The 24,739-nt window shown below is 42.4% G+C and overlaps 2 protein-coding genes across 4 annotated transcripts in view; both read left to right on the plus strand.

Moving 5' to 3' along the window:
• The window catches only part of ANKRD31 (ankyrin repeat domain 31), a 67,411-nt gene extending 63,984 nt beyond the window's left edge, over positions 1–3,427 (plus strand). The window contains exon 24 of the mRNA XM_033086207.1: positions 1,214–3,427. Coding sequence (XP_032942098.1) covers positions 1,214–1,365 — 152 coding nt within the window. The 3' untranslated portion in view covers positions 1,366–3,427. The remainder of the gene's footprint in view (positions 1–1,213) is intronic.
• Positions 3,428–5,575: 2,148 nt separating this feature from the next.
• GCNT4 (glucosaminyl (N-acetyl) transferase 4) lies at positions 5,576–23,528 on the plus strand. 3 transcript variants are annotated; one of them, XM_033086404.1, is made up of 4 exons: positions 5,576–5,661; positions 9,187–9,331; positions 19,069–19,131; positions 20,567–23,528. In XM_033086404.1, exon 4 carries the CDS (start codon positions 20,568–20,570, stop codon positions 21,933–21,935), a length of 1,368 nt encoding a protein of 455 aa, XP_032942295.1. In that variant the 5' UTR covers positions 5,576–5,661; positions 9,187–9,331; positions 19,069–19,131; position 20,567; the 3' UTR covers positions 21,936–23,528. The 3 variants fall into 3 exon arrangements, with proteins under 3 accessions (XP_032942295.1, XP_032942293.1, XP_032942294.1); XM_033086402.1 differs by having other exon boundaries at positions 5,579–5,661; positions 9,134–9,331; XM_033086403.1 differs by lacking the exon at positions 5,576–5,661 and having other exon boundaries at positions 7,977–9,331.
• The last annotated feature ends 1,211 nt before the right edge of the window (positions 23,529–24,739 follow it).

Below are 24,739 nucleotides of genomic sequence, written 5' to 3' on the forward strand. Positions count from 1 at the left end.
TAACACCTGCAAATAGCACTGTTAGTTTTAGCACTGGCACCAATGATGTTGTCCATTTAGTGAGTATATTTTGCTTTTTAGTGTCTGTGTAGGTGAGGCAAATGAAAAATGGTGATAACAAAGAAATACTCTTGGAATGACATATGATTGTCCAGTAAAAAGTCCAAGCTAAATGGTCAACTGATGTCACTTCAAATATGTTTTTCTCTGCATTTTGACAAGGATTTATCTTGACTGTTCTAATAATCCTGAAATATGTATCCTGGTTGGCTTCTTGAGACACTTGAATGTTGTTTAGACACGGTATTGTGTTGTTATTTTTTGTTTTGGTTTTGTTATTGGATTTTGTTGGTTTTTTAAACAGAAACCATCTCCACTTTCATGAGAGTTCTCTCTCTTGACACCATATGCTATGTGTGACAGTTCTGCCCTCATTGGCAGTTTTCTGTGTTGGGCTGGTTGTGGCAGCTCAGCAGCTCTGTTACTTTGTGAAAGGATACCAAAGGGAGAAAGTGGGAGTGAAAGATACATGAAGGCAAGTAACTCTGAAATCCGCAGTTCCAAATGCCTTTTTGGAATCTGTGCTGTTATGGATCAATGTCTTCTAATAGTTCTTACTGGTGGATCTTTACGACATTACTTTGTTACTGATTCATAACAGTGAGAAAAATTCGATTTCTCCTGTACTGACGAAAGTGCTTTAAATTTATGCATTGCAATAGTTAATTCAGTCCAGCAGATACTCAAATATTGAAAATACCTATGGTTAAGTCCTGCAGTTTCTTCTGTGCAGGTGTACACGTTTTTATATAATTATTTCAGAATGGGAGTTCTCGGTGAGATTTCTTATTTTGGGAAAGTACATTGAACATACCTCTTTGTAGACATAATACATGAAATTTAAACAGTACCAACGAACAACTATATTTTCCTGTTATATAATTTGAGACCTTGGGATGGCTGTCTTCTTAGGCTGGGCACCTGGAGGTGTAGTGTGGCCCTTGTCCCTTTAAAGACTGGGTCTGAGTGAGATGTACTGGTAAGATGTTGCAATTCTTACCTCACAAGATTCCTATGGCATATTACAGATTCTTAGGGATCACTAAGGCTTACAAAGTTGTGACAAACTGCAAACACCTTTTTAGGTAATTGTGCCAGTAATTGCTTTCCATTAATCTAATTTACACTCTGTAATAATTTGCATTTTCAACAGGGTCTTCTGTTCAGTTCAGCTCCTTGGAAAGTCTGACACATTTTCTTCAATTCCATGAGATAGTAATGGCACATAAAGAGGAGTTTCTACCATGCTCTGCAATGGAAGAGCACTGGGATTTCTACAAAGGATGCAAAGATTTTGGATTCTAAAGACTTCTTGAATGCTAATACTTTTTTCTTTGCCATCACTTAAAAGTAAACATTTGAAATTTTAGAAGAAGGGATGATGGAAATACTGTTTGGGTAAGTGAGGAACAGAGACGTACTTAGTAGCAGGCAAGAATGACTGCCAATATTTAATTTTGTGCTGCAAGATTAAGATGGGGAAGTAGATAGGACTTACACACTGATGCTCGTTGTGAATTATATTACAGGTTGATTGCTTGGTATGAACTTATAAGTTTTAATTGAAAATTAAAATAATTGCCCATGCTTGATGGAGCAGGACAGAAACAGACTGACATCAACACTCACAGTCACTTCTTACACCTAAATCTAGAACTGCTGTGGCTGAGCATATGCTATCAGAAATGGCAGTGTGTGTTTGTGTAATAACATAAACTGTTAGGTAAGGCAAAAAATCAAGATGAGCAGCCTTGAAAATCATCATCAGCTTTGCTGTGTGTGGCATGTATATATATATGTATATATATATATATATATATATATATTAAAAAATATTTGAGAAGGGGGTAGGTGCTAGGTGCTCAGAGAAGAGTCTTAGCTATTGGAAGTGCTCAGGAAAATTCCATTCATGTTCCAGACAAATCTCTCTGATGGGCATGTGCTGGCATATGACAGGAAATGCAATTAGCCTGTTTGCAGAACATGAATTTTTCCAGGTAACAGCATCTTAGATATTCATCCTGATCTCTGGGGGATTTTCTATTTGTTTTAATTTTACGTTTGTATCTGCTTTAGCAGCATATTTGTAACACATTTGACTGTTAAAAGAGTTATCTGCATTCAAGTGATACTCTTGCTGTTTCATGCTTTGGATTATAAGAAGAGGTGGAATAATAGTACCTGCTACTCCTAACTCCAGTGAATAGGATGGGAAGTATCTCTTGTTAATACATAATGTCAGCAAGCTATTTGGACTGAGAAGAGCTCTTCTGCTAAGATCTGATTAGTGTCTTAAACAGAAGTTGGTTTAGAGAAGTAAGAGGGGTCTGATGTGCAGAGAGCTAGTACTATGCCCTAGGATGCATGAGCAATCATAGCCTGATGGGCTGGTAAGAACAGGGAAGTGCCAGTGGCCTGGAAGTCAAAAAAGGTAGAAGCTGCTGAGTGACAGGTATTTTGTAAAGCCAGTTTCACAAAGAAAGAAAATGGAGTGTTCTCACAACTGCTGTAATAAAACAAACCTGAAGGTGTATTGTTTCAGAGGAAGTGTTCATTCAAATACTGCGCTTCCACTGAAAAGTAAAAGGTATTTGACTGTTAAAATGACCTCTAAATTACATGTTTGTTTGACATTTTTTCTTTGTTGCAAGATGTCTAATAAAATTAATGTACAAAACTGGGAAGAATTTGACAGTGATGTTTTGGTTCATTATATTAATGTGATTACATGACCTGAGGCAATCCTAAGATACAGTGACAGAAAACTGAATGAGCAAGCTGGGCAAAGAGGTAAAAATGCAAAGTGCTGCATGAAAACCATTGTCTCTTACAGATGCTGTATGTAAAAGTAAACTACCAGTGAGGTTTTTTTCAGTTTTTAAATTGTATATAAGCATCTTGAGAAAGGCATTAGCTTGACAACATACGGCTTAATATGACTAACAAATGTAGGATTCTGCTCTCCAAGTCTTAAAAATGTGAATATTCTCTAATCTCCCTGCTGGAATCCTTTGATCTTAATGTAAAGATCCATTAAGAGATAGAAAAAACTTACACCATCATGTTTTGTCACTTTAAATTTATACTTTTTAAGTGCACTTTTGCATAAAAGTGTAAGTGGTTGTCACTGGTCAAAGATTGTTAGTGATGGCAGTTGTTAGTGATGCTAACTGCAGCAGAGTAACAAAGCTTCTGCTCACAAGTGGCAGTTCACCCTCGCAACCCCTTCTGCTGCTTTCACAATTCAGTTTCTTTTATTTAGTAGACCTCTTCTCCATTCCTGGGCTGTGAATTAGCGCTTACTGTATATGGTGCATGCTAAAGTAAAAAAGGATATAGTGCAAATAGTAAGGCATTGCAGTGAACAAAAGCCACAAATTCAGATTAATATTTCCACTGAAATATTTATTTATTTGTTTGTTCGTTTATTTATTTATTTATTTACTTACTTACTTACTTACTTACTTACTTACTTACTTATTTATTTATTGCTGACATGGAATAAAAAAAAATCAGTGGGGAGATTAATACCAGTAAGAAAGAATGCAAGACTCAAAAGAATGAGTGAGGAGGAAGATAAGCAGCTGGGAGGCAGACAGTACAAGATCCATAGATTTTAAGGCCAGCAGGAGCCATTGTGACCTCCTGATTAACACAGGTCATGAAGCTCTGTAAGCAAGGGAAACACATAGAGAAGAAAAAAGAAGTAAAGGCAGGTGCAGAGAGGGCTAAAGTCTTTCTAAGCGTTGTACCTTCTTGCCAGGCAAAGCAGAACAGGTCAGGGAAGAGAATAACGAGAATGAAAGCCAGCTTGGGAAGGGTATTTGCAGTACTCTAAGGCAAAATACTCCTTGGACTTTTGATGTTGGAAATGCAGCTAAAAAGGAGGGAGAAGGATGAATAATGTTGCCATAGGAGTTTGGATAAATTCTTGAAGCAGTTGCAGTTGGTGAGTGTTTTGTCATGATGACACAAAGATGTTTTTTCTGGTCTTCAAACCTTAATATGAAACTGGAGGAAAATGCTCTGTTTAAATCAATAGAATAAACAACTACCTACATGAGACTTGGGTTCAGTTTGTGTTCTTATCAGTGGTCATTTTAACTAGTTGGGTAGAAAATTATGTAGGTGATCTCAAATTTGAACTGCTAATTTACTAGCCATATCAAGAAAAACATGACACAGAGAGTAAAACATTTCTGAGGAATGGGACTGCAGAACAGGAATCAAAGAACTTTGTTGTGATGTTTGTATGTACATTTTTCTGAGTTATGGATGTGGGTTTTTTTGTTGGGGTATTTATTTGTTTTTACTAAGGCTTTGGCTTTGTCTGTGTTTTACCGCTTACACCAGTACTGCTGTAGCAGAGTAACCCAAAGGTGACTTTTCCAGCATTTGTGGCCTTTTGATTTCCCTTACACATTTCTGTGGTGAGAGCTCAAAACACTCAGTTATGTATAACTTGGTCACAGTGGCTTATGAAATTACCAGCCTTAAGCCGAGCTGTCACAGCGGTGCCCAGCTGCAGGGTCAGCGCTACAGCAGCAGACAGATGCTCTTTGGTGCGGTGGCGTCTTCCACATTTCTCACCGAGACGGTACACCAGGGCCCCAGGCTCTCTGCGAGCAGAGCCAGCCGCTCGGCCTGACCTTAAAACACCAGCGTTATCCTGGAAGCTGTTGGGGAGCTGCAGTATTCCGGTGCAGCGGCAGGTTATTTCACTGCGAAATAAAAATAGTAAAATATCCTCAGCCAACCTGCTAAAAAGGAGAGGCTTGACGCCGGGCTGCAGCTTATTAGTTCAGAGCCGCAGCTATCGTCGCGCCTCGTGCCCACCCGCCCCAGGACCACGGCAGCCCGTCCCTCTTCACGGCGGTGCGCTCCCGGGGTAGCCGAGCAGAGCACAAGGAGCCTGTCCCGGGGGCTCAGTCCCAGTCCCACCGTGCTGTCCGGTCGAGCCGGCCGTAGTGTTCGGGAAGCTCCTCGGCCGCTCCGCCTCCGAGGGGCAGCCGTGGGGAAGTCGGTGCCGCGTTTGCCGGAGGAGCGGTGTGGAGGCGGCGGATTGCTCCTGCTCCCAGGTGCTGGCGGGCACCTCGCCGTCACTTCCCACTCGTCGTCCTCCTCCTGCCCACCAGGTTTCGGGGCGGGCGGCGGCTCGTCGTTTTTCCTCCACGTCATGGAGAAAATGCTGTGCATCACACGCCCCGTGCACACAAGAGCGCCCCTTAGACCCGAGCAGGGCGCCGGCCCGGGACGGCCGCGATCCGCTCGGTGAGTGCGCGGCCGGCGGGCACATCCCGGGACAGCGGCAGCGAAGGGTCCCGGTCCGCGGAGCTGAGCTCTAACTTGGCGGAGCGGAACGCTGGGGTAGTAGCAGCTTCCTCCTCCCCGAGGCTTCGCCCTAGGCTCAAATTTGTATGCTCAGCCGTAGCGGCGGAGTTTGGGAGGAGGAGGAGGAAAGGGCGGCACTGAGTCCGCGGGAGCGCAGCGGGGCGGTGCTGCGCGGGGGAGAGGCGGCCGGGCCGGGCGCGGCGCTGGAGGCGGCTGGAGCAGCAGAAGGAGGAGGAGGAGAGTCGGCGTCGGTGCTGCGGGAGAGCTCAGGTAAGAAGGTGCCGTTTGTCGTGAAAGTTAGTTACGGGGGATTTCTGTGTCTCGGTAACCGGGTGCGCGTGTCCGGAGCCGGGGCACACACTTGCCCACAGCCCGGCTGGTGGGCGGTGCGCCCAGATGTTGTAGTCTAATAAGCTTCTCTCCAGAAGCAACAGTTACACCAACTTAAAGTAAGGTTTGGTAAGAGGAATCGAGGTTGCTGTGATGTTGGCATTTTTTCGTTTCTTAGTAAATTGTTCAAAACCTTCATGTAACTGTGTTCAAATTTGCCAAGTGCTCTTAGTCATTTCTTCAGTACAGAAAGAAGCTCTTTTTCCTTGTGAGGAAATAAAAAGTAACAATAGCAAGAATCTGTCAGAACTTTTTCTTTTTCCTCGAAGAGAGATGGTAGTGTCTTGTCCCTGATTATTGGGTGAACAGATTTATTAATGCCAGAGTAAGGCTTGGAAATACAAGACCTTATGGGGAACCTCCGCCATGTCCCACATGAGGATCTGCTCCACTGAACATCCTCTAACTCATTCCAAATATCTAAACCACAAACAAACTTGTTTCATTTTGAGATAGGCATGTTTCCTTAATAGTAGCCTTTTTGCATAAATAAATTTCCTTAGTACTAGTCCTTTTACATTTGTTTGCTTGTAAGAGGAACAGCTGAGGGGTAGATATGCTAGATAAACTTGCAACTGAAGTGTGGGTGATTAACATGAAAGAGCTAGTTGCTTCTTTCAGCCAGGGAATTACAACAGTCAAGTGACACTGAGAGGCAAAAGATTGAAAGCAAGTACAAGAAGGTGGGTTTTTACACTCTGCTCCAGTGAGCTGTAGTGTTGCCCCCCACCCGCACACTCCCTCATCTCTGCGTGTCAGAAAGCTTATGTAGGTCCAAAAATGACTGGATGAAAGAACTCAAAATTTCTTAAGAAACAGACATTTGTAGCCCATCTTTGAAAACTTCTAAGCTGTAAGGAACTTGAACTGGAAAGGATGTGTGGAGAAGGTGTTCAAGAGTGCTTGTTCTTTCTCCTGTTTCCAAGCATCAGCTGTTGACTACTATGAGACAACATCCTGGGCTGGATGTGCTCCATAGATATGATGTGATTGTTCTTTCATGCATGTACCTTTTCTGAGATGGTCACAGAAGGGGAAGTGAAATGCTACTACATTTGTGCAACTGTGTTTTCTGGTTTTATACATCTGATAGTGTGGGTTTTGGCCCAGTTCTCATTTTTGTGTATACTGCCCAGCAGTAAAAGCATTTAAAGATTACCAACAAACCTGGCTAATACTTTTTGTCATATGTACAGTATACATTAGGATTATATCTTTCTGAAAAGCAGTGATGGTGATAAGGAATACATTCAAGTCTCAGTGGCTTGGGTTGGCATCACCTCTGTGTGATATTACACTGGATATCCTGACCCCCAAGAAAGAGGTCCAGACACTGAAAACTGCTTGATTACCAGGTTCTGTAGGTTTCATGGTTCATAACCTGTACTATGCATGCTATTTTATTGCCTAATACGTGCAAATCATTCTAGTCAGTCAACAGGCTGGCTGTGACCATCTGATAAATACCTTGCTGAGAGGCAAGAGACTGTATCTGAAATACGTAGTCCAGGTAAGTTCAGAGGAATTAAGCTTAAAGCATTTACGTGGCAGTTACAGCTACAGAAAGAGTCATCAGGAGTCATATGGTGACTCCAGCTTTTGAGGTCTTCCAAGAAATACTGATAAAGGAACTAAGAAATGTACCAGATGAGTCATAAAAAGCTCATTCTTATGACATAAACAGCAGGGTGCTGAATCCAGCAAGGGAATACATTTTGTGTAATTGTCAACAAGTCAAGCCTCATCAGACATATCCCTGAAACACTCAGAAATGAAGGAGGCTTCACCAGGATTTGTGATGTGATGCAACCAAGTGCGAGGCAGAGTACAAGAGAGACAGCTGTGCTGGCACCGCAGCCAGGTAAAGGCAGGTGAGGGGGAGATACCAGCCTGTCAGAGACCCACCCATCCTCCTGCAATAGGCTCTACTGTGTTATATAACTGCTGCATGGCTTGTCTGTTGGGTCAAGTAACTAGCCTGTGGCCTGTTCAGGATTCCCTGACTATGGAGTGCAGTTGGCCTGTGTGTGGTTTTGTGGTGCATTGTTGTTTCGGGGGGAGGTCTTTCTGCATGCTTGATTTTCAGGCAGGGACAAGTCAGCATCCTAAATCTTACTCAAAAGATAGCTGTCTGCAGATCTTTTCCAGTTTTGCATGTGTTGAGAGCTTTTGTCTCACAGAAAATGACCCATTTTCTTAATTTTTTAATCAATTTATGACATGTGATATTATTGGCCACTGTACCCTCCCATCATACTGAAAAGAGGTACAGTTGACCAGCTACTATCTTGCCACATTGCATCTTATGAAAACAGAGTGCCAATATTAAATATTAATATTCCATATTAAGGAATCTGAATACTGTTATCTCTGTATAGTTTTGTAATGCTGGTGACAATGAACTAAGGCGGGATTGTAAGATCCCTTGAATTTGTGATACCAAGGACTCTCTTTGGGGCTTATGGCACTCAGCCTACTGCAGTCACAAAAGTGCACTTTATAATTCTGTATCAGCTGGGAGACCGGTGATGAAAGGGAGGCTGGCATGTGCATTTTGGTCAAAATGTGGATGGAGAGCTGGAGAATGCGACATATGCCTTAGGAATACTGCTGCAGAGCTTTCCTCGAGGGAAAATACCATGGTAGTTGTTTGTGGTATATGCAAGTAGTACAGTGTTTAGTTCCTCAAATTTCTTTGTAAGCATCACTCACAGGAAAGTTAGGTATAATAGCCCAGAAATGTATTTCTTGATGTGGAGACTTCGTATACCATATAAAGTATTTATGTATAGGTGAATTTGCAATGTGGGTCATCATATCTAAAGAGAATATTGGGATGTATCATGAGGACTGTGGGTCTCATAATAGTAGCCCAAACTTCTGGCCTTGGCTTAGTGCCAGAGATTTTTTTTTTTTCGTGAAGGGAGCAAGGCCTCTGAGATCTGGAGTCTTGGTACCTGAAGTATTGTGTGCATCTTAAACTTGGTGAGGCTTTTGACAAGACTCCTTATGTCCCAGTGCTTTCCTGCTTCTCCCCAAGTCCTCTTTACTCTGCTAGAGAAGAAAATCAGATTGCTTTGATGTGATCTGTTCTTTTTTATGATGTTCCTTTCTCTCTGCCTTCTTGGTGCTTGGAAATGCTATATGAGTAAACATATATACTTCTTATACAGATAATGCCTTCCACAGCTTAATAATAACAATAAAACTTTCCCAACCAAACTGCTAAAAAGCAGAGGCTTATTAGTTCAGAACTGCAGCCATAGCCAGCCCTGGGACTTACCATGTCAAGCCTCCATGTTCACTGTATTTCAGCTAACATTTTAAAATCTTCTTTTTTAATTTGTGCAAGAAATAATGTCATCCCTACTACTTCTGTATGTCCAACTTCATATGCACTTGAAGCACTGATACTGATGGAGGCTGCTGGCAGTGGCAGGATGGAGCAGACACTGGGACTTTGTTTGCCCACCGAGCTGGCTGTACCCATATTGATGTCCTGGGACAGAGCATCCTAAAGAGGGGAAGAGACCGCAGCAAAGTACAGGAGGTAGGTCTGCAGCTCTCTGATGTGATCTTGCTGATGCGACAAGCTGTGTTTGTGGGGGGCAGAAATGTCTTAAAGTGTGATTTACAGTGGGGGTTTGCAGACAAGAGTCTGCAGGCAGCTTGGTGGTGGGGTGAAGGAAATAGAGAAATATTTTGAGCTGTTAATGGGAGCTTTTCTGTGGTGTGGTGCAGCTTCTCGGGCTTCCCTGTCTAACAGGAAATTTCCACCTTCTTTTACAGTGCTTCTCCTTGCCAATGAATACAAATTCTGTCCCTTTGGGTATAATTTTTTATATTATGCTGTAGTTTAAAGGTTAACCCTCTCTCCACTGTACTACTATTGCTTTAAACTCTCATATGAGGTGGAAAAAAACTGTTAAACTGTAGACCGCCACAAATTAGAAGGGACCAAATTCTATTTGTTGGAGTATGTATTTGTTAGTGGGATTTTGTTTGCTTGTTTTCTTGACTCCTGCCTTTATAGTACACTATATCCTTGGCAAGCATGAATACCCCCATGTCACAAAGTCAGAGAATTGAAATTCTCAATGTATAAGCATCAGGCTTGGGAATTTCGATGACTGACTGTCTCTGGGCCTTCGTAGCACTTTCTTGCTTTAAGAGAGCTGCAAATCCTCTGACTACCATCACACAGTAGTATGAGATGTACCAAGGGATTTGCTGAGAGATTTTTCAGGCCTCCGGCAAAAGGGCTTTCATGAAAAGTTACTGTAGAGCAATTCAGATTAGTTGAGGCTGCAGAGGAACCATGTTCTCTCTTGTGTTGCTTGTATGACCCTGCAGAAATTGCTTGCCTCTTTTCCTGGCCAAAGAGCTGAGACATTGACTTTCTATACCTTGACATATGTCTGGGACATGAATATGCTGAAATTGATCTAAGATATTTTCCTGAAACTATGGGGATTACCACTGGAGACAACTGGAAAGGAGAATCCAGCTTTTCTAAAGAGCATAGAGAGCAGGAGCTGGGTGGCAAACAGAGAAGCAAAGCAACTTACTGTCTGCGCAGGAAGTTCTGCTAGGAAATACAGATACTGTGCAAGAAAGAGTTCTCATGATTAAGACTGGGACAAAGTCAAGTGTGATATCTGTGAAATATATCTATGATATCTGTGATATCTGTTCTGGTAAAATTTAAAAGGTTTAATAAAAAGACAGTAGGAGATAAACATAAAGTAAAGGGTTAAAACAGCCGGATGCTTGGCAAGCTGCTAAGAGCACACAGTTGCTTTGGGAACACTCTTTTAAATACACTTTGCAATACATTATCTTGTTGCATATTTATTAGTCTTTTTTGCATAGTAAAAATTTCTGGTAACTATTTAGCATGGCTACTTTTTGGGTTTGCTTTTTTAGAGCATGCATGTTTTTTGACTTGTGGTTTTATTTTTTTTCTTATAATCTTTTAATTTGGGTGGTGGTCCTGGCCGTTTGCAGCCAGTGAGTGTTGATAATTGTTGTGTTAGCTGCAGGGTTTCCGTCACATGTTCACAGGCTGTTATCTCAACTAGGCGGGTAGTTTAAGCATACTATTGCTAAAAAGCTTATGTCTAACTTTTGCTGTTAGAAGAAAAGAAAAAACCTACATTCATACAGAAAAGCTATTTTAACATTATACATATAGCATTTATCCCCATAGTTGCGAAAAGCCAACAATATGTCATGCACTTATAACAATATCCTAACTGCCAGATCTCTGCTGAACCTGTGTTTCCCTGATGTGTGGCAAGAACCTTTCTTTCTGCTTCCAGAGGCAAAAACCACACTGTGATAAACTGTAGTTGTTTCTTACTGTTTTACATTGGGACACTGTGTTGTTTTAAGTCTTCATGGTCTTAAAATTTGCAGGTTTATCATCTAATTACCTCTAAAAGTAAAGACATATTTTTCCACATCTTGCAATTAAGTGTTTAAGTAGGTAAAGTTACTTAGCTCTTTAGTTGTCCATCATTCAGGGAAAATGTAAATGAAAAGTAAGTAATCTTTCATCAGGTGGGCAAGCCAAAACATGGGGCTGAGATGTGCAGAATGAAACTGGTGCTAAGTGTGACTGCCTCTTAGGCTGAGCCTCCTGTTGGGCAAGTGGGCAGAAAACCAGGCAAACTTTATAGAACCAACTGATTGAGATTTAATGACAATAAAATATACTCCAACAGAAATCCCGTGATCCCTATCAATAGATAATTTTGTAATGGAAACAACCAGCTAGCAGCAGTAAAAAAAAGCACATTAATAAATTAACTTTTCCAGTGAGCAGCACTGAATAGTTAAGTACTGTTAAAAGTTTAATTCAGATAGATAGTTTACAAAAAATTTAAATAAATAGCTTAGGAAAGCACATGATTACTTTTCCTCTTCCCTAGTTTCCCAGGAACATGATTTCCTCTGCCTTACCAATAGACCTATCAAGACCCAGACTTGATTTGTACAGACCAGAGGGAAAACCAGGAGGAGCTAACTAAATTTTTGCAGAGTTGGTCATGCAAACCACCAAATTTGCATTACTGTGTAAGCAGGTGTGTTTTAAACAAACAGAGATATTTTATCAGGGGCAACTTTCCTGAAGTGTTTTTACTTGGAGGAAAGGGAATTGTTCCCATAGTTGCTGCTTTATGTAGTAATGGTGTTGGCTGCTGAAATACTCTGTGACCTGGTTTCCAAGGAGAGGTGTAGACACTGTTTTTACCTCAGACGCCTTTGAATGATGGGGGTGTAACAGGTTGGAGAAAACACTTCTACTACTGCTACTCTGATTGTTGTTGTTGTTGTTAATGCTACCTACATGAAAGTACTTACCCTTATTAATTCCCTCTGTCCCTTCTCCTCTTTTGTAATTTCCCAACCTCTGTTCTGCTGCTCCTGCTCTTCTCAGCACCCATTCCCATTTTATTTTTTTGATCTAAGTGACAGCAAGGAGCTTGATTCATGCTGTACATATGCAGAAGTGTTTTCTTCATGCAAGAAAGAATCAGTTGTTGGGGTAAAAGCACTCCTGTTCCCCTACATCTGCTCTCCCTCTTTTATCTCCTTCCACAGACTTGGACTGAAACTTGACCTTTTCACTTAACTCTTGCTCTGTGGCAAGCACACAAGCAAGCTCACAATGGTTTTTGTAGCAAGCACTGTGTATTTCAGATCCACTGAGGAGAGAGCACTGCCTGCTCACAGCCTGAACTTCCCAATAATCCCTATTCTACTGACAGTCAACATGTCTTGTCAGTCTATGCTCTGGGTAAGTCAGTCCCAAGCACATGTGACAAGAAACAAGATATGATTCACAACAGCTGGCTGTCTTGCATGACGCCAAAAACAGTTTGTGGCATCTGTAGAAAGTCACAGACCTCTTTGATTGGTATTGCTTAAGTAGAAAAGAAGTATTATAAATTTGATAATGCTATTAGGAGAGATCCTGGCTTTTGTTTTCTGTACCTCAGTGTAGCTGGGGGTTGAAATTGGACTTTGCTTGCCAGCTGAGCAGGTCATTCAGGAAGGACTGGCAGAGGACAGAGGACCAGTGGACATTGATACATACCTTGTGTTCCTCAGGAAAGTTGTGATGCATTGGTTCTTGCACGCAGATGGGTTACAGACTTCCTCAGGTAGTCCTGCCTGCATGCCTGCTGCTAAGCCAGTTGCTTCCAACACCAAAGGCATGCCTTTCTTCCCCTGTGATGTCAGCTCTCTTTGAGCAGAGAGCTGTTCTTTTTTTTTCCTGAGCAAAAACCCAGCCTTCAAAGCAGGAGTTTTATTCTTCTACCTGGAGGTACATCTGACATCTTAGCTCCACCAGGTTCTGTGCTTCCTGTGATGGACCTCATAGGATGGAGTGATGATGGATGATTCATAATGGATCCAACTTGCAGGCAGCATCCAGGGAGCTTGTGGGCATTCTAGATCCACTTGGAAGCTTCTACCTGTAATGACTGAAGCACTTGAATTAAATGCAGCAGATGCTGTATCAGAAAAGACAGTGAGGAAAGGGAATGGAGTGCTGGGGAGCGGAAAAATTCTGTATTTTCTCAAACAAGGTAGCTCAGAAGCTGCTAATTCAGTATGCTCTGAATACAAACTGGACAAACTGGGAACACCTCTGTACTGTGTGGATGGGAGGGGAGACTTGCCATGCTGAGCAAGAGGAATGTGAGAGTTGGTAATTTGTTGCTGCTCAGGGTGAAGGGAGCTGTGTACTCCTCCTGTGCAAGAATGACATTGGCATCACAAAGTTGCACAGACTGAGAGTCTGTGTGCATTGGGTTTGTGGAAAAAGCAAAAATAATAGTGTGGGGAGCTGCAGCAAAGCCCTGGTCTCTCACAGGAACCAGGTCTACAGATGTATATTATTAGAGTCTTACTAAAGTGGAAACTTGTCTTCAGAGACAGTGTGAGCCCAAAGCTTTCCAGTTTCTTTGTGCCGATGAAGGGAACCTGTCCATTCCTCTGAGCTCTCAAATGCTTCCTTAAATGTTTACCGAGGGTTGACCTCAAAGAGGGCTGAAACTGCTGCAGCATTGGTGTATATAAGCCATTGGAGGTCAGCCAGAGCAGGATCTTGGTTCTCTAAGCTGGTTCAGACTTGGGCTGGCCAGAGCAGCTTCCTGGCTTTTTCTGTTGTATCTGAGTGCCACTCTGGGATGGAGGAGCTGCTGGGGTGTTCCTGGCAGAGGATCAGGGCTGGGTGCGATACTGCTAACCCTGGAATTCTTCACATTAGAGGTGCAACAAGGCTGTGCCATTGCAAGCAGAGTTGGCAGAGCTGGCAGTTGTGGTGCAAAAGCTGGGCTTTTTCCTGGTTTTCATTTGTTGTGACCATTACTTTCCCATGGATGCTTCACCCAGCCCGTCTCACCATTCATGCTTTCGGATGAGTTGATGATCCTTTGCAGTTCCTGGTATCTTTCCACCAGCTGCAGAGTGCTTCAGATGCTTGGTTTGGGCAAAGTGTGTGTCTAGATGCATAGCAGAGCAACTAGGATGCAGAACAGGTTCTCTGCTGTTTTGTTCAAGGCCAAATCTAGAAGTAGTGGGGGTATTTTCACCACATTAAGTTGTGCTTCCCAACATTAAGTATGACTAGGTGTTGTGATAACCTCAAGCAGTCTAATGGAAATGTTCCTACCTATGGTGGAGGAGTTGGACTAGATGACATGTAAAGGTTCCCTTCCAAGCCGTGTATTTCCAGGTTTCTGTAATTCTATGAAACAATGTATGATAACATATAGTTTCTCAGTAGGAGTGTTAGTTTAAACTTGATTTTACCCTGAAGGAGTGGAGGTATATTTTGTAAAAAATGTTATTCCCAATGAACTAATGTATGTGCTCCCAGGTGGTTCTTCAATTTGAACCACCACGTCTCATAATGTAGAGTTTTACCTGACTTTTGTGTTTTTCCTCCAATTAAAAGCAACAGTAGTTCCTATTTTTTCTCTCAAGGACTGTGTGTTTACAGGGTGAGACTTTGCTCCCCTTTCTATGTGATGGTCTGCTTCCCTCCAGGGAAAAGATGCTGGACTGGTATGAGTTATCCAATGCTACCTCTATATGCAGTTCCCCAGCTGACCCACAAAAATTTCTTTGCACAGCACCGAGAAGATGCAAAGTTAACTGATTTGCTAAATTCAGAGAAAATTCTGGTGGGCATACTCAAAACTAGTTAAAACCTTGCTTACACTGGTTGGTATTGTTTCCACAGCATCTTACATATTCAATGTTATGGAATTATGAATAATAAAAATTAAATAATATAGTAATCATAAACTTCAATCTTGCAATAACCTTGATACCTTATATGTGATAGTGCACAGTGGCCTCAGAGCATTTAAAATCAAAATGCAGAAAAAATTACAGAGCACTCAGGTGAAACAGCAAACTAGTTTTTCAGGTAGACCCTTCTTTGGGTCTGCCTTGGAGGCCAGCAGTCCCACTGCTGCTTTTACAAATTTTTACCAAAAAGAAGATTTTTTAGTTATTAAAAGATACAAATGAAGAAGCAAACATTTTTCTAATCTACCCCAATTTTGGTGAAAGTACCCTAATCTATAAAACGAGATGAATTGTTGCACTCTGGAATACTTTGTTCTCATTCAAAACTGAATTTCTTTTATAACTCAGTTCAGTTCAAACAGGAAGTTCCTGAAACAGGAAGTACTAAGACATATATTGACCTGAGACAATGTACATGTTTTTTGGAGGTGCTAGTGAAATGCAAAATCATTCAGTAGTTCAGAGAACAGCATGTTCAGGGTTTTCCAACCAGATTGCATCTGATATTAGCAGCACCCCTTACCCTTGCCTAACATTTTTAAACTTCTGTATCACAGAAGACATGCTTGGAGCCTTGCTGTCAATCAGAAAAGCTGCAATTAATGCCTGAGGTTCATGACTGGAAGCTTTTAGCTGGGCCACCTCCCAGCTACCACACTCCTGTAGTCAGAGTCATCCCACATGAACCTGAGGACCTGGGAAGAGGATTTCCTCCCTTTCCTGACAATTTCACCTATGTTCATTTTGAGATTGAATCCTGAGCAATTGGCATGCTGGCTTTATGAATTCAGAAACATTTGACACAGCAGTCCTTGCAGTTGAGTGCATTATCTTTGTGAGTCTGAACTGTAATTGGTCTTGAGGGATGGATGCTTTACCTTCATCCATCTTCTTTGACTGAATGTAAGCAAGCAGCAGTTGTAAAGGGAGAGATAATTCCCAGACTTTAATGAAATTATTTTTTTGTGTTTTGCGTTACAGTGCCAGTGATAAGGGAAATGCAGATTTTTTGACATAATAAATTGATATGTTAATCTGATAAAAGCTCATGTGTTTGTTTTTGGCCAACCTGGAGAGGGCAAACTCTGGAAGGTTTAATAATAGGGTAGTGCAGAGGCAGAAGAGGATTTCCCTGTGACCCCAGGTTCATTAAAGGGCTGTATAGCCTGGGGAGGATCTGGATAGAAGTGTTATGCTGGGTGAAGACTTGGGGCTCCTGGCCTCCTGAGGTCCTGGTACAAGCAAATGTACCTCAGGAATCTTCTCACATGTAGAAAAGACAAGTAACACATTTTACAGAACAAAGCTCATAATATAAAATCACAATATAAAATCTTGATACAGAAGATGGAACCTTGCCTGTGTACAGCATGGCATCACCTGAGGAAAAAGTTTTTGTGAGCAGGATAACCAGAGTTAGCATCTGGGCAGTGCTACCCAAGATAGGTGCTTTGGGCAGCAGTAGGTTGCTGTTCTTATCTGCCTTGTTCATGCATTCTGTGCTCCTCAAGAGGACAGTATGTACACCACACCTCTATGTCTGAGTTGGGCTTTGAGTCCGCATGTGGTAAAAAATAAGGTTTTGTAGCTGAATCAAAGCCTGATGAGGTTTGTGATAGCCATTCTGTTCCAAGAGATATAATTCTTCGGTCTCACACTGTTCATCAAGAAATCCCAGTTGCTGAAAGATTTTTTACTGATAAATGATTTAGAAGAGAAACAAAGGTGATGAAGGGTCATATGAGAAGTGACTGAGGGAGCTGGGTTTTTTTAGCCTGGACAAGAGGAGACTTAGGGGGGATCTTACTGCTCTCTACAACTGCCTGAAAGAAGGTTGTAGCAAGGTGGGGGTCAACCTCTTCTCCCAGGCAACCTGCAACAGCATAAGAAATGGCTTCAGGCTGCACCGTGGCAGGTTCAGGTTGGATATGAGGAAGAATTCCTTCATGGCAAGAGGGATGACCCTGGTAACTACAGTACTGCCAGTTTCACTCCAGTGCCTGGTTAAATTATGGAGAAGATTACTCTGGGAGTTATTGAAAAACCTTTGAAAGAAAATGCATTCATTGTTCATAGCCAGCATGGCTTCACGAGGGAAGGGTCCTACTTGACAAATTAATTCCTTCTAAAGACAAAGTAGCTCACCTGTTGTAGGTGTGATGTGATCTTTCTGGATTTCAGAAAAGCTTCTGATCCTGTATCTCACAGGATCCTTCTGGGTATGTCATGCAATAGGTGATCAGCTGGCTGATGCGTCAGACTTGAAGGGTTACAGTGAATGGGGTGGCATCAGGCTGTGCCCTGTCACCAGTGGGGTTCCACAGGGCTCCACCTTAGGGCCAGCCCTCTTCAACCTATTCACTAATCGCTTGGATACTCAAGATAAACTCAAAGCTGTAAACTGGGACACTAAACTGGGAGGACCTGTTGAAAGCAGAGACCCTGCAGAGCGATCTCAACTAATTAGTGGGCTGGACAATCACCAATCGTATGAAGTTTAACAAAAACAGGTGCTGGATTCTGTACCTGGGTCAGGGCAAGCCTGGATGTATGGACAGACTGGGATGAAAAAGGTTGGGAGAGCAGCCCTGTGGAAGCAGACCAGTGGGTCCTGGTTGATGGCAAGTTCAACATGAGTCAGCAGTGCTCTGGCAGCCAGGAGGGCTCCCGGTGTCCTGGGGGACATCAGGGACAGCATCACCAGCCAGGCAAGGGAGGGGATTGTCCTGCTCTGCTCTGCACTGGGACAGCATCACCGTGAGTGCTGGGGGCAGTTCTGGGTGCCACAGTGTAAGAGAGATGTAAAGCTGTTGGAAAGTGTCCAAAGGAGGGCCAAGAGAATGGTGGAAGATCTGGAGGGGAAGTTGTGTGAGGAGTGGCTGAAGTCACTTGGTCTGTTCAGCCTGGAGGAGGCTGAGGGGAGACTTCATGGTGACTTACAACTTCCTTTCTTCTCTGTGGTGAACAGTGGCATGACCCAAGGGAACAATCTGCAGTTGTGTGGGAAGTTTAAGTTAAGTGTAAGGAAAAGAGTCTCCACCCAGACTGTGGCTGGGCACAGGAAGAAGTCCCCCGGGGAAGGGTCACAGCACCAGCCTGACAGAGTACAGAACTCTGAGGTGGACCATGCTCTCAGGCACATGGTGTGACTCTTGGGGTATCCTGTACCGGCCAGGAGTTGTAGTTCAATGATTCTGTGGGCCCCCTCCAACTCAGGACATTGTGAGATTCTATGGCTTTGTTTGGTTTCATAGCAACAGAATGTTTGGCACTGGGCAGAAGCTGGCCAGAGCTGACACAGGTAGAAAGGTTTGGGAGAAGTTTGGGATGTGTTGGTTTTCTCCCCTCCTTTTCTTTCTCCAGACTTGTCTTTTTGCAGGAGAGGGTAAGAGAAGATTCACTCCCTGGTTTAGGCAATTCCTGTTCAGCCAGGGCTGGTAGGTGTTGTCCTTGGTAGCCAGGGAGACACTGGGCAGAGGCATGGGGCAGGCTTCAAAGAAAGATCACACCACACAAGTCTTTTCCCTCCAAATCAAAAACCAGGGCAGGTTACCTGTCTTCCCCTCTACAGGGCTTTTTTCACGTGGCTGAAAACCTGCCTTTGGTTAGGAGCAGCTTTTAAAAGTGATTTTTCTCCAGGAACACAGATGCATAAAGGAAGTAGGTAAAGGGGAAACCCAGATTAGACATTGGGCTGGGATTAATTTGAAGAGGAGATGAAGGAAAGCACCTGCTTCCTATTGGGGGAACGTGGGATTTTTAGCTTCATAGGGTTATGAATGTCTCACTTCATTTTGAGGGTGATGAGGCACTGCAACAGGTTGTCCAGAGAAGTTGTGGATTCCCCATCCCTGAAATTTTTTGAGGCCTAGTGGAAGGTTTCCTGTTTGGAAGGTCCCTTCCAATTTAAACTATCATATGATTCTATAAGATCTGTTTTTTCTCTTTCTTTGTTAGCATACCTGGAAACTGTTTCTAAAACCTGCAGAGAGTAACTCAGCTTTGGTTTCTACGAAAGAGGTATGTGCTTGCTTACCCTGGTCTGCACCTGGCAATGCCCAGGTGAAACAAGAAGATAACATTGCCTTCTTTCTTGTTGCGCTAGAATAGAAATATTAAGGGCAAAGAGGCACAGGAAAAGGCAAAGTCAAGAGAGAACAGACAAATGATAAAGCTCTGCCTTGACAAGCCGCAATTTAAATGTAGCTACAACTTGCAAGACTTGACATTTAAGGGAATGCTAAAGATGCCCAAGTTAGTCTTGCAGTAAATTTGAATGCACATCTCAGTACTTGATTTTACATGCGTATGTGAGATGTGCAGGCATCTGAGCCACATCTACTGGCCCCCCTATTTTATTGGCTCTGGAAACACTCTGAAACAGTTTCTATTCAAAAGAAAGTACCAGGAGCTGTTCAATTTAAAGAAAAAGTAGATCTTCATTTAAGCTAAGTAGAACTAAGTTTACTACTGCACTTGCAGGTGGTTCTGGTGTAATTTTAATTCAGGGATAGTAGTAACGCTGATTACACTCAGCCAGTAAAGCCAAGCTATATGGAAGAGGATCTCTGTATTTAGCTTTAATTGTGGTAATACCTCAGTTATTAATGTGTTACACAGGACTGTTATTAAATAACATGCTGTATAAGAAGGGGCGTGTGTTTTTGTGGTCACATCCAAGGTTATGTCACTTGGCAGAGAGCAGGATGGATGTACTGTTGCTTACCACCACCCCTTCTGCCTTCAGAAGGGTACATTCCTTGTATGTTCACCCCAGTGGATGAAAGTGCTATGTCTTTATCCACCTCTGTCTTCAGGGCAAGTTAGAAGTATTTTCCAGAAGAAATCTGAAGAGGGAAAGGACTTTGGGCTTATCAGATTCTGTTGGCGCAGCACAGGAAGGAATTAATTTCCCCCTGCACATCTTTATGAGCCAGGTCCAGTGTTAATGAGAATGAGAACGCAGTGTTTGAATTCTAAAGCTTTCAGTTTCACGCTTTTAAAAAAAAACCAATAGTTATATCTACCATTAGGAACACATTCTTTGCAGACTTACTAGACATTGCTGTGCTGCTCCCATTGAAGTTACTCAGGAAAATAAATAATCCTTCCTGCTCACATGGATGACTTTAATGCTTTTCCTAGTCCTGGGGTTGCTGTACTTCAGTGACTCATTAGAAATTTTAAAAAGGTTTGGGAAAATAACAGTGGGAGTCTTATTCTGAAACTCTTATTTGACTTGAAGTCATCTGGTTTATTGCCTTAATTTAACTAATTCAGTAAAATGAAATTTTAAAATTACGATTAGGAAGAAACTAGAGATTACCAGCACCCTTCCTAATGAGGCGATGTTTATGCTATAGGCAGACTGGTGTGCACATATCCATCTTAGAGGTTGGAATGGTCTCTGATGTTTTCTGATTTAAAATAACACCATGTCTCTTTCTTCTTGCAGAATGAAGAGACACAAGTGGTCCTACAAATGTCCCTCACAAAGGAAGATCTTGATTCTCTGTATTACGGGATGGCTGATTGCACTGCTGAAGCTCCTCCATGTCGAAAGACACTTTTTTCCCTCTAAAGGCATTTACTTAGTTGAGCACTTCTTGAGCACTTCTTCTTATGTTAGAAACAGATATTCATACCCTAGAAATGAGTTCCAGTATGAAATTAATTGTTCGTCTATATACGAACAAGATCCTCGTGAAATTGGCAAGAGTTTAGAGATAAGAAGAAAAGAAATAGTTGATTTAGCTGATGAAGATATTGTAGCAATGACAAGTGACTGTCACGTGTATCGTTCACTTAGGAAATACCAGCTAAAACGTGTTTCTCCAGAGGAGGAGAGTTTTCCAATTGCCTATTCTTTGGTTGTTCACAAAGATGCAGCAATGGTAGAAAGGCTCATACATTCATTGTACAGTCATCAAAATATTTACTGCATCCATTATGACCAAAAAGCAGCCAAAAGTTTCAAATCTGCTTTGAACAATCTAGCTGAATGTTTCCCAAATATTTTCATTGCATCAAAATTGGAGACAGTGGACTACGCACATATTTCACGTCTGCAAGCAGATTTCAATTGTTTGTCTGATTTGATGGAGTCTCCAGTTCCTTGGAAGTATGCTATCAATTTATGTGGCCAAGATTTCCCTTTGAGATCAAATTTCCAGTTGGTTGCTGAACTGAAGAAACTTGGTGGAGGAAACATGCTGGAAACTTCAAAGCCAAGCAGCAGCAAAAGAGAACGATTTACTTATCACTATGAACTTATGAAAGTGCCTTATGAATACATGCAGATGCCTGTAAAAACCAACATTTCCAAGAATCCGCCACCTCATGATATTGAGATATTTGTAGGCAGTGCCTATTTTGTTTTAAGCCGAGAATTTATTCAATATACCCTTGAAAGCTCACTTGCAAAAGATTTTTTTGAATGGTCAAGGGACACATACTCTCCAGATGAACATTTCTGGGCCACTCTTGTACGTGTTCCTGGGGTCCCTGGGGAAGTTCCAAGGTCATCCCAGGATGTAACAGACTTACAAAGCAAAACTCGTCTGGTGAAATGGAATTATCTGGAAGACTATTTGTACCCTCCATGCACTGGTACCCACCTGCGCAGTGTCTGCATCTACGGGGCTGGGGAATTAAGATGGCTTCTGAATTACGGACACTGGTTCGCCAATAAGATTGACTCCAAAGTAGATCCTGTCCTGGTAAAATGCTTGGCAGAAAAGGTGGCAGAGCAACAGGAGGAGTGGGTATATTTGTCCTCTGATGAACATTTTCTGCACTTAAGTTCTACGAATGCCTTGACATAGCAGTGCTGTGTTCTCTGCTGTGAGTGTTGTGTGCTCAGCACCTGCAGTTCTGCTGTCTTGACCCACTGCAGGACGACAGTGAGAAAAAAGTCCATTCTGTATAACGTCCAGGACCTGCAGAGCCAGGTGCCTGGCTATTTATTTATGAAAGTTCACTTCTCTCTGATTAACTGTTTTGCCACAATAAACTTATAATTGTCTTCAGGGTGATTGGAAGATAGTGAAGTTTGCTTATGGAGGCTCTCATGATGTCTGTCCAGTGGAGTATTTCAGAAATGTATTTTACTTCAAGTGTATTTGTATCTTTTATAAGAAGATCCAGCAGTTCTGTCTGCCTGTTCTCTTTTCCTTTGCTTGTGCTTTTAAAGGAATAAAGGGAAGGCCTCTGTATCTGCTACCTCAGGGAAACTGCAAGTGCCCATCTCACAGAAAAAATCAAGAGATCAGCATGACACCAAATGAGCCGTGTGACCTCACCTAAGTTCCACTTCTCATATGTGGGAGCTGCATAGATCTTTGCAATGTGAATATGACTGGATTATGTAAGGGAAAGATCCCATACACTGCATTGTGTGTACCATTGTTCTCCCTGCTAACCTGTGCGTTGCTTTTCCTGCTGCGAAGCGTGTGATCAGGAACTGTGCCAACACTGTTGGTTTCACAAACAGTGAAAGTTAGTTGAAGCAGTTGTGCACTGTTGAATGCACACAGCTGTGTGTTCTCCAAAGGCAGAGTACATCCTGCCCTAAGGGCAGTCTCTGCAGCCACTTGGGGGAGGTATCCATGCCAAAAGAGGTCAATCTTCTTTCTTGTCTGTGCCTGTAGGAATATCTTTCCGTGAAATCCCAGTACTCTTGAGACAGTATGTCTACACACAGTGGATAACAAGTGCTATTTCTACTTGCTGTTCAGCAATGTATTACTTAGTTGAAGTGCAGAACACACAAAATTGAGCAGTAATAATAAGAATAGCCATACTGCAGAAATGAGGACTCTGCATGAAGCATCTTTCTGTGCAAGTCCTGTGGCTGTGCACTAGCATGATCCCAGGCTGACAGGTGCCTGAACGGGCCATGGTTTGGCTGTATAACAAGAGTTCTCCAACAGCCTCTGCTTGCCATGGCCATGCCAATCTCCTGGTAGGGAAGTGGCTCAGGAGCCACTGGGCTGCCACAGCAGCTGGGCTACCCACGCTCCAGCATGAGGGAAGTGTTTGCAAGTGCAGGGGTCTCTGCAGAAACTCCTGAAACTAAGAAATTCTGCTTGACATTTTGGGGGTTTCCCTGGAGCATTGCCCTGCCATAAGTTCAGTTTTGGTGGTTCCAGTGGATCCTGGGGTTTAGCTTTCTCCATGCCACTATCTCTTTTCATCTGTCTTGTGTGATGGGATTCTTTCCCCATAAGTGACTTTGGTATATTTGTATCCAGTCTGACTGATATACAGATTGCTACAGTAATGACTATATCTCATATCAATGAGAAATCTTTGCTTGTTATTTGAGCTGAAAGAACCAAGTGGTGTTTTGGTCTCTGTTTCTAAATTTAAAATACAGTAATTTCATGACTATAAGGCACACTGGATTATAAGGCGCACTTCTGGGTGTCGGCTAATTTCCGAACTTTGTCCATATATAAGATGCACCGGACTATAAGGCGCAGGTTTTTTTTTTCCAGTGAGGATCCGCGTGCAACAAAGTAACCAATTAGTAACAGAATCACGCGATCATGGGGTTTACTGGTAGGTGCTCAATACACAAACATTTTTCACAGATTGGTGTAGCCTTTAAATGCAGTCCCAGGCGACCTCCCCATGCGTGGAACCCAGCACTCCTGTCCAGTGCCAGCTGGCGTGGCTGGTGAGGTGCAGATTGTGCCCCGGCACAGCTGGAGCTTGCGGCTCGCGCTTCCGGGTTGGCTCAGGGTGGCCATGGCTCACACTTCCGGGTTGGCAAATGTCCGAACTTTGTCCATATATAAGGTGCGCCGGATTATAAGGCGCACTTCCAGGTTTCCATCAACATTTTAGTCAAAAGGGTGCACCTTATAGTCATGAAATTACTGTAAATTTAAGTTTATAAATTTAGTCACAGTGAAGTCATCTGTGGCTCAAGACTGGTTTGAGAGTCAGGATTCTCAGACCATTTTCCACATTTGTGACACTGAGTTTCAGTAAAACCTCAAGCCACCTGAGTTTTCTGTTTCAGCTGTTCCCATTGTAAAATGGGAACCATAATCTTCTACTGTCTTGTTAAGCACTTTGAAACCTGTGGGTGTTGTGGGTTTGGTTGCACAATACTAATTGTTTAGAATTAACTTATTTTGTGGATGATTTCCACAAAACTATTTTTGGAGTCTGTGGCTGCACAGGTGAAGTATTTCTTAAATGTACTGTTTCTGAAATAAATGGGGATTATTTTTAAAGTCTGTGTTGCTTACTTTGGTGACATGCCATGTCTGCCCAAGGCTGTCCTGACTTGATGTAATCTATAAATACTTTGTAGAAAATTAAAAATTGATAGTATTTACAGTTACAAACATCAGTACTTGCATATAAAATAGAGTCCTTGTGTGGCAAAAAGGTTAATAAAAGAGAATGTTAGGATCCCAGAGGGCCAAACTACAGCCTTCTGTCCATATAAATTGATGCTTAATGATATATTCAAATTTTTTGTATTTATTTAAACTGGCTTTATGTATGTATGTACACATATACCCATTTGGGTTCAATTGTACTTGTTTAATCTGCCATAAATTTATAAAGTTTATAAAAATAATCCACTAGCACATTAAGCTTCATTGAAGTA

Source organism: Catharus ustulatus, chromosome Z (genome assembly GCF_009819885.2).
Source record: "Catharus ustulatus isolate bCatUst1 chromosome Z, bCatUst1.pri.v2, whole genome shotgun sequence".
Taxonomy (NCBI): domain Eukaryota; kingdom Metazoa; phylum Chordata; class Aves; order Passeriformes; family Turdidae; genus Catharus; species Catharus ustulatus.

Excerpts from the sequence above, each read along its gene's own strand:
- GCNT4 (XM_033086404.1), top strand. The coding sequence starts at position 20,568 with ATGAAGAGACACAAGTGGTCCTACAAATGTCCCTCACAAAGGAAGATC.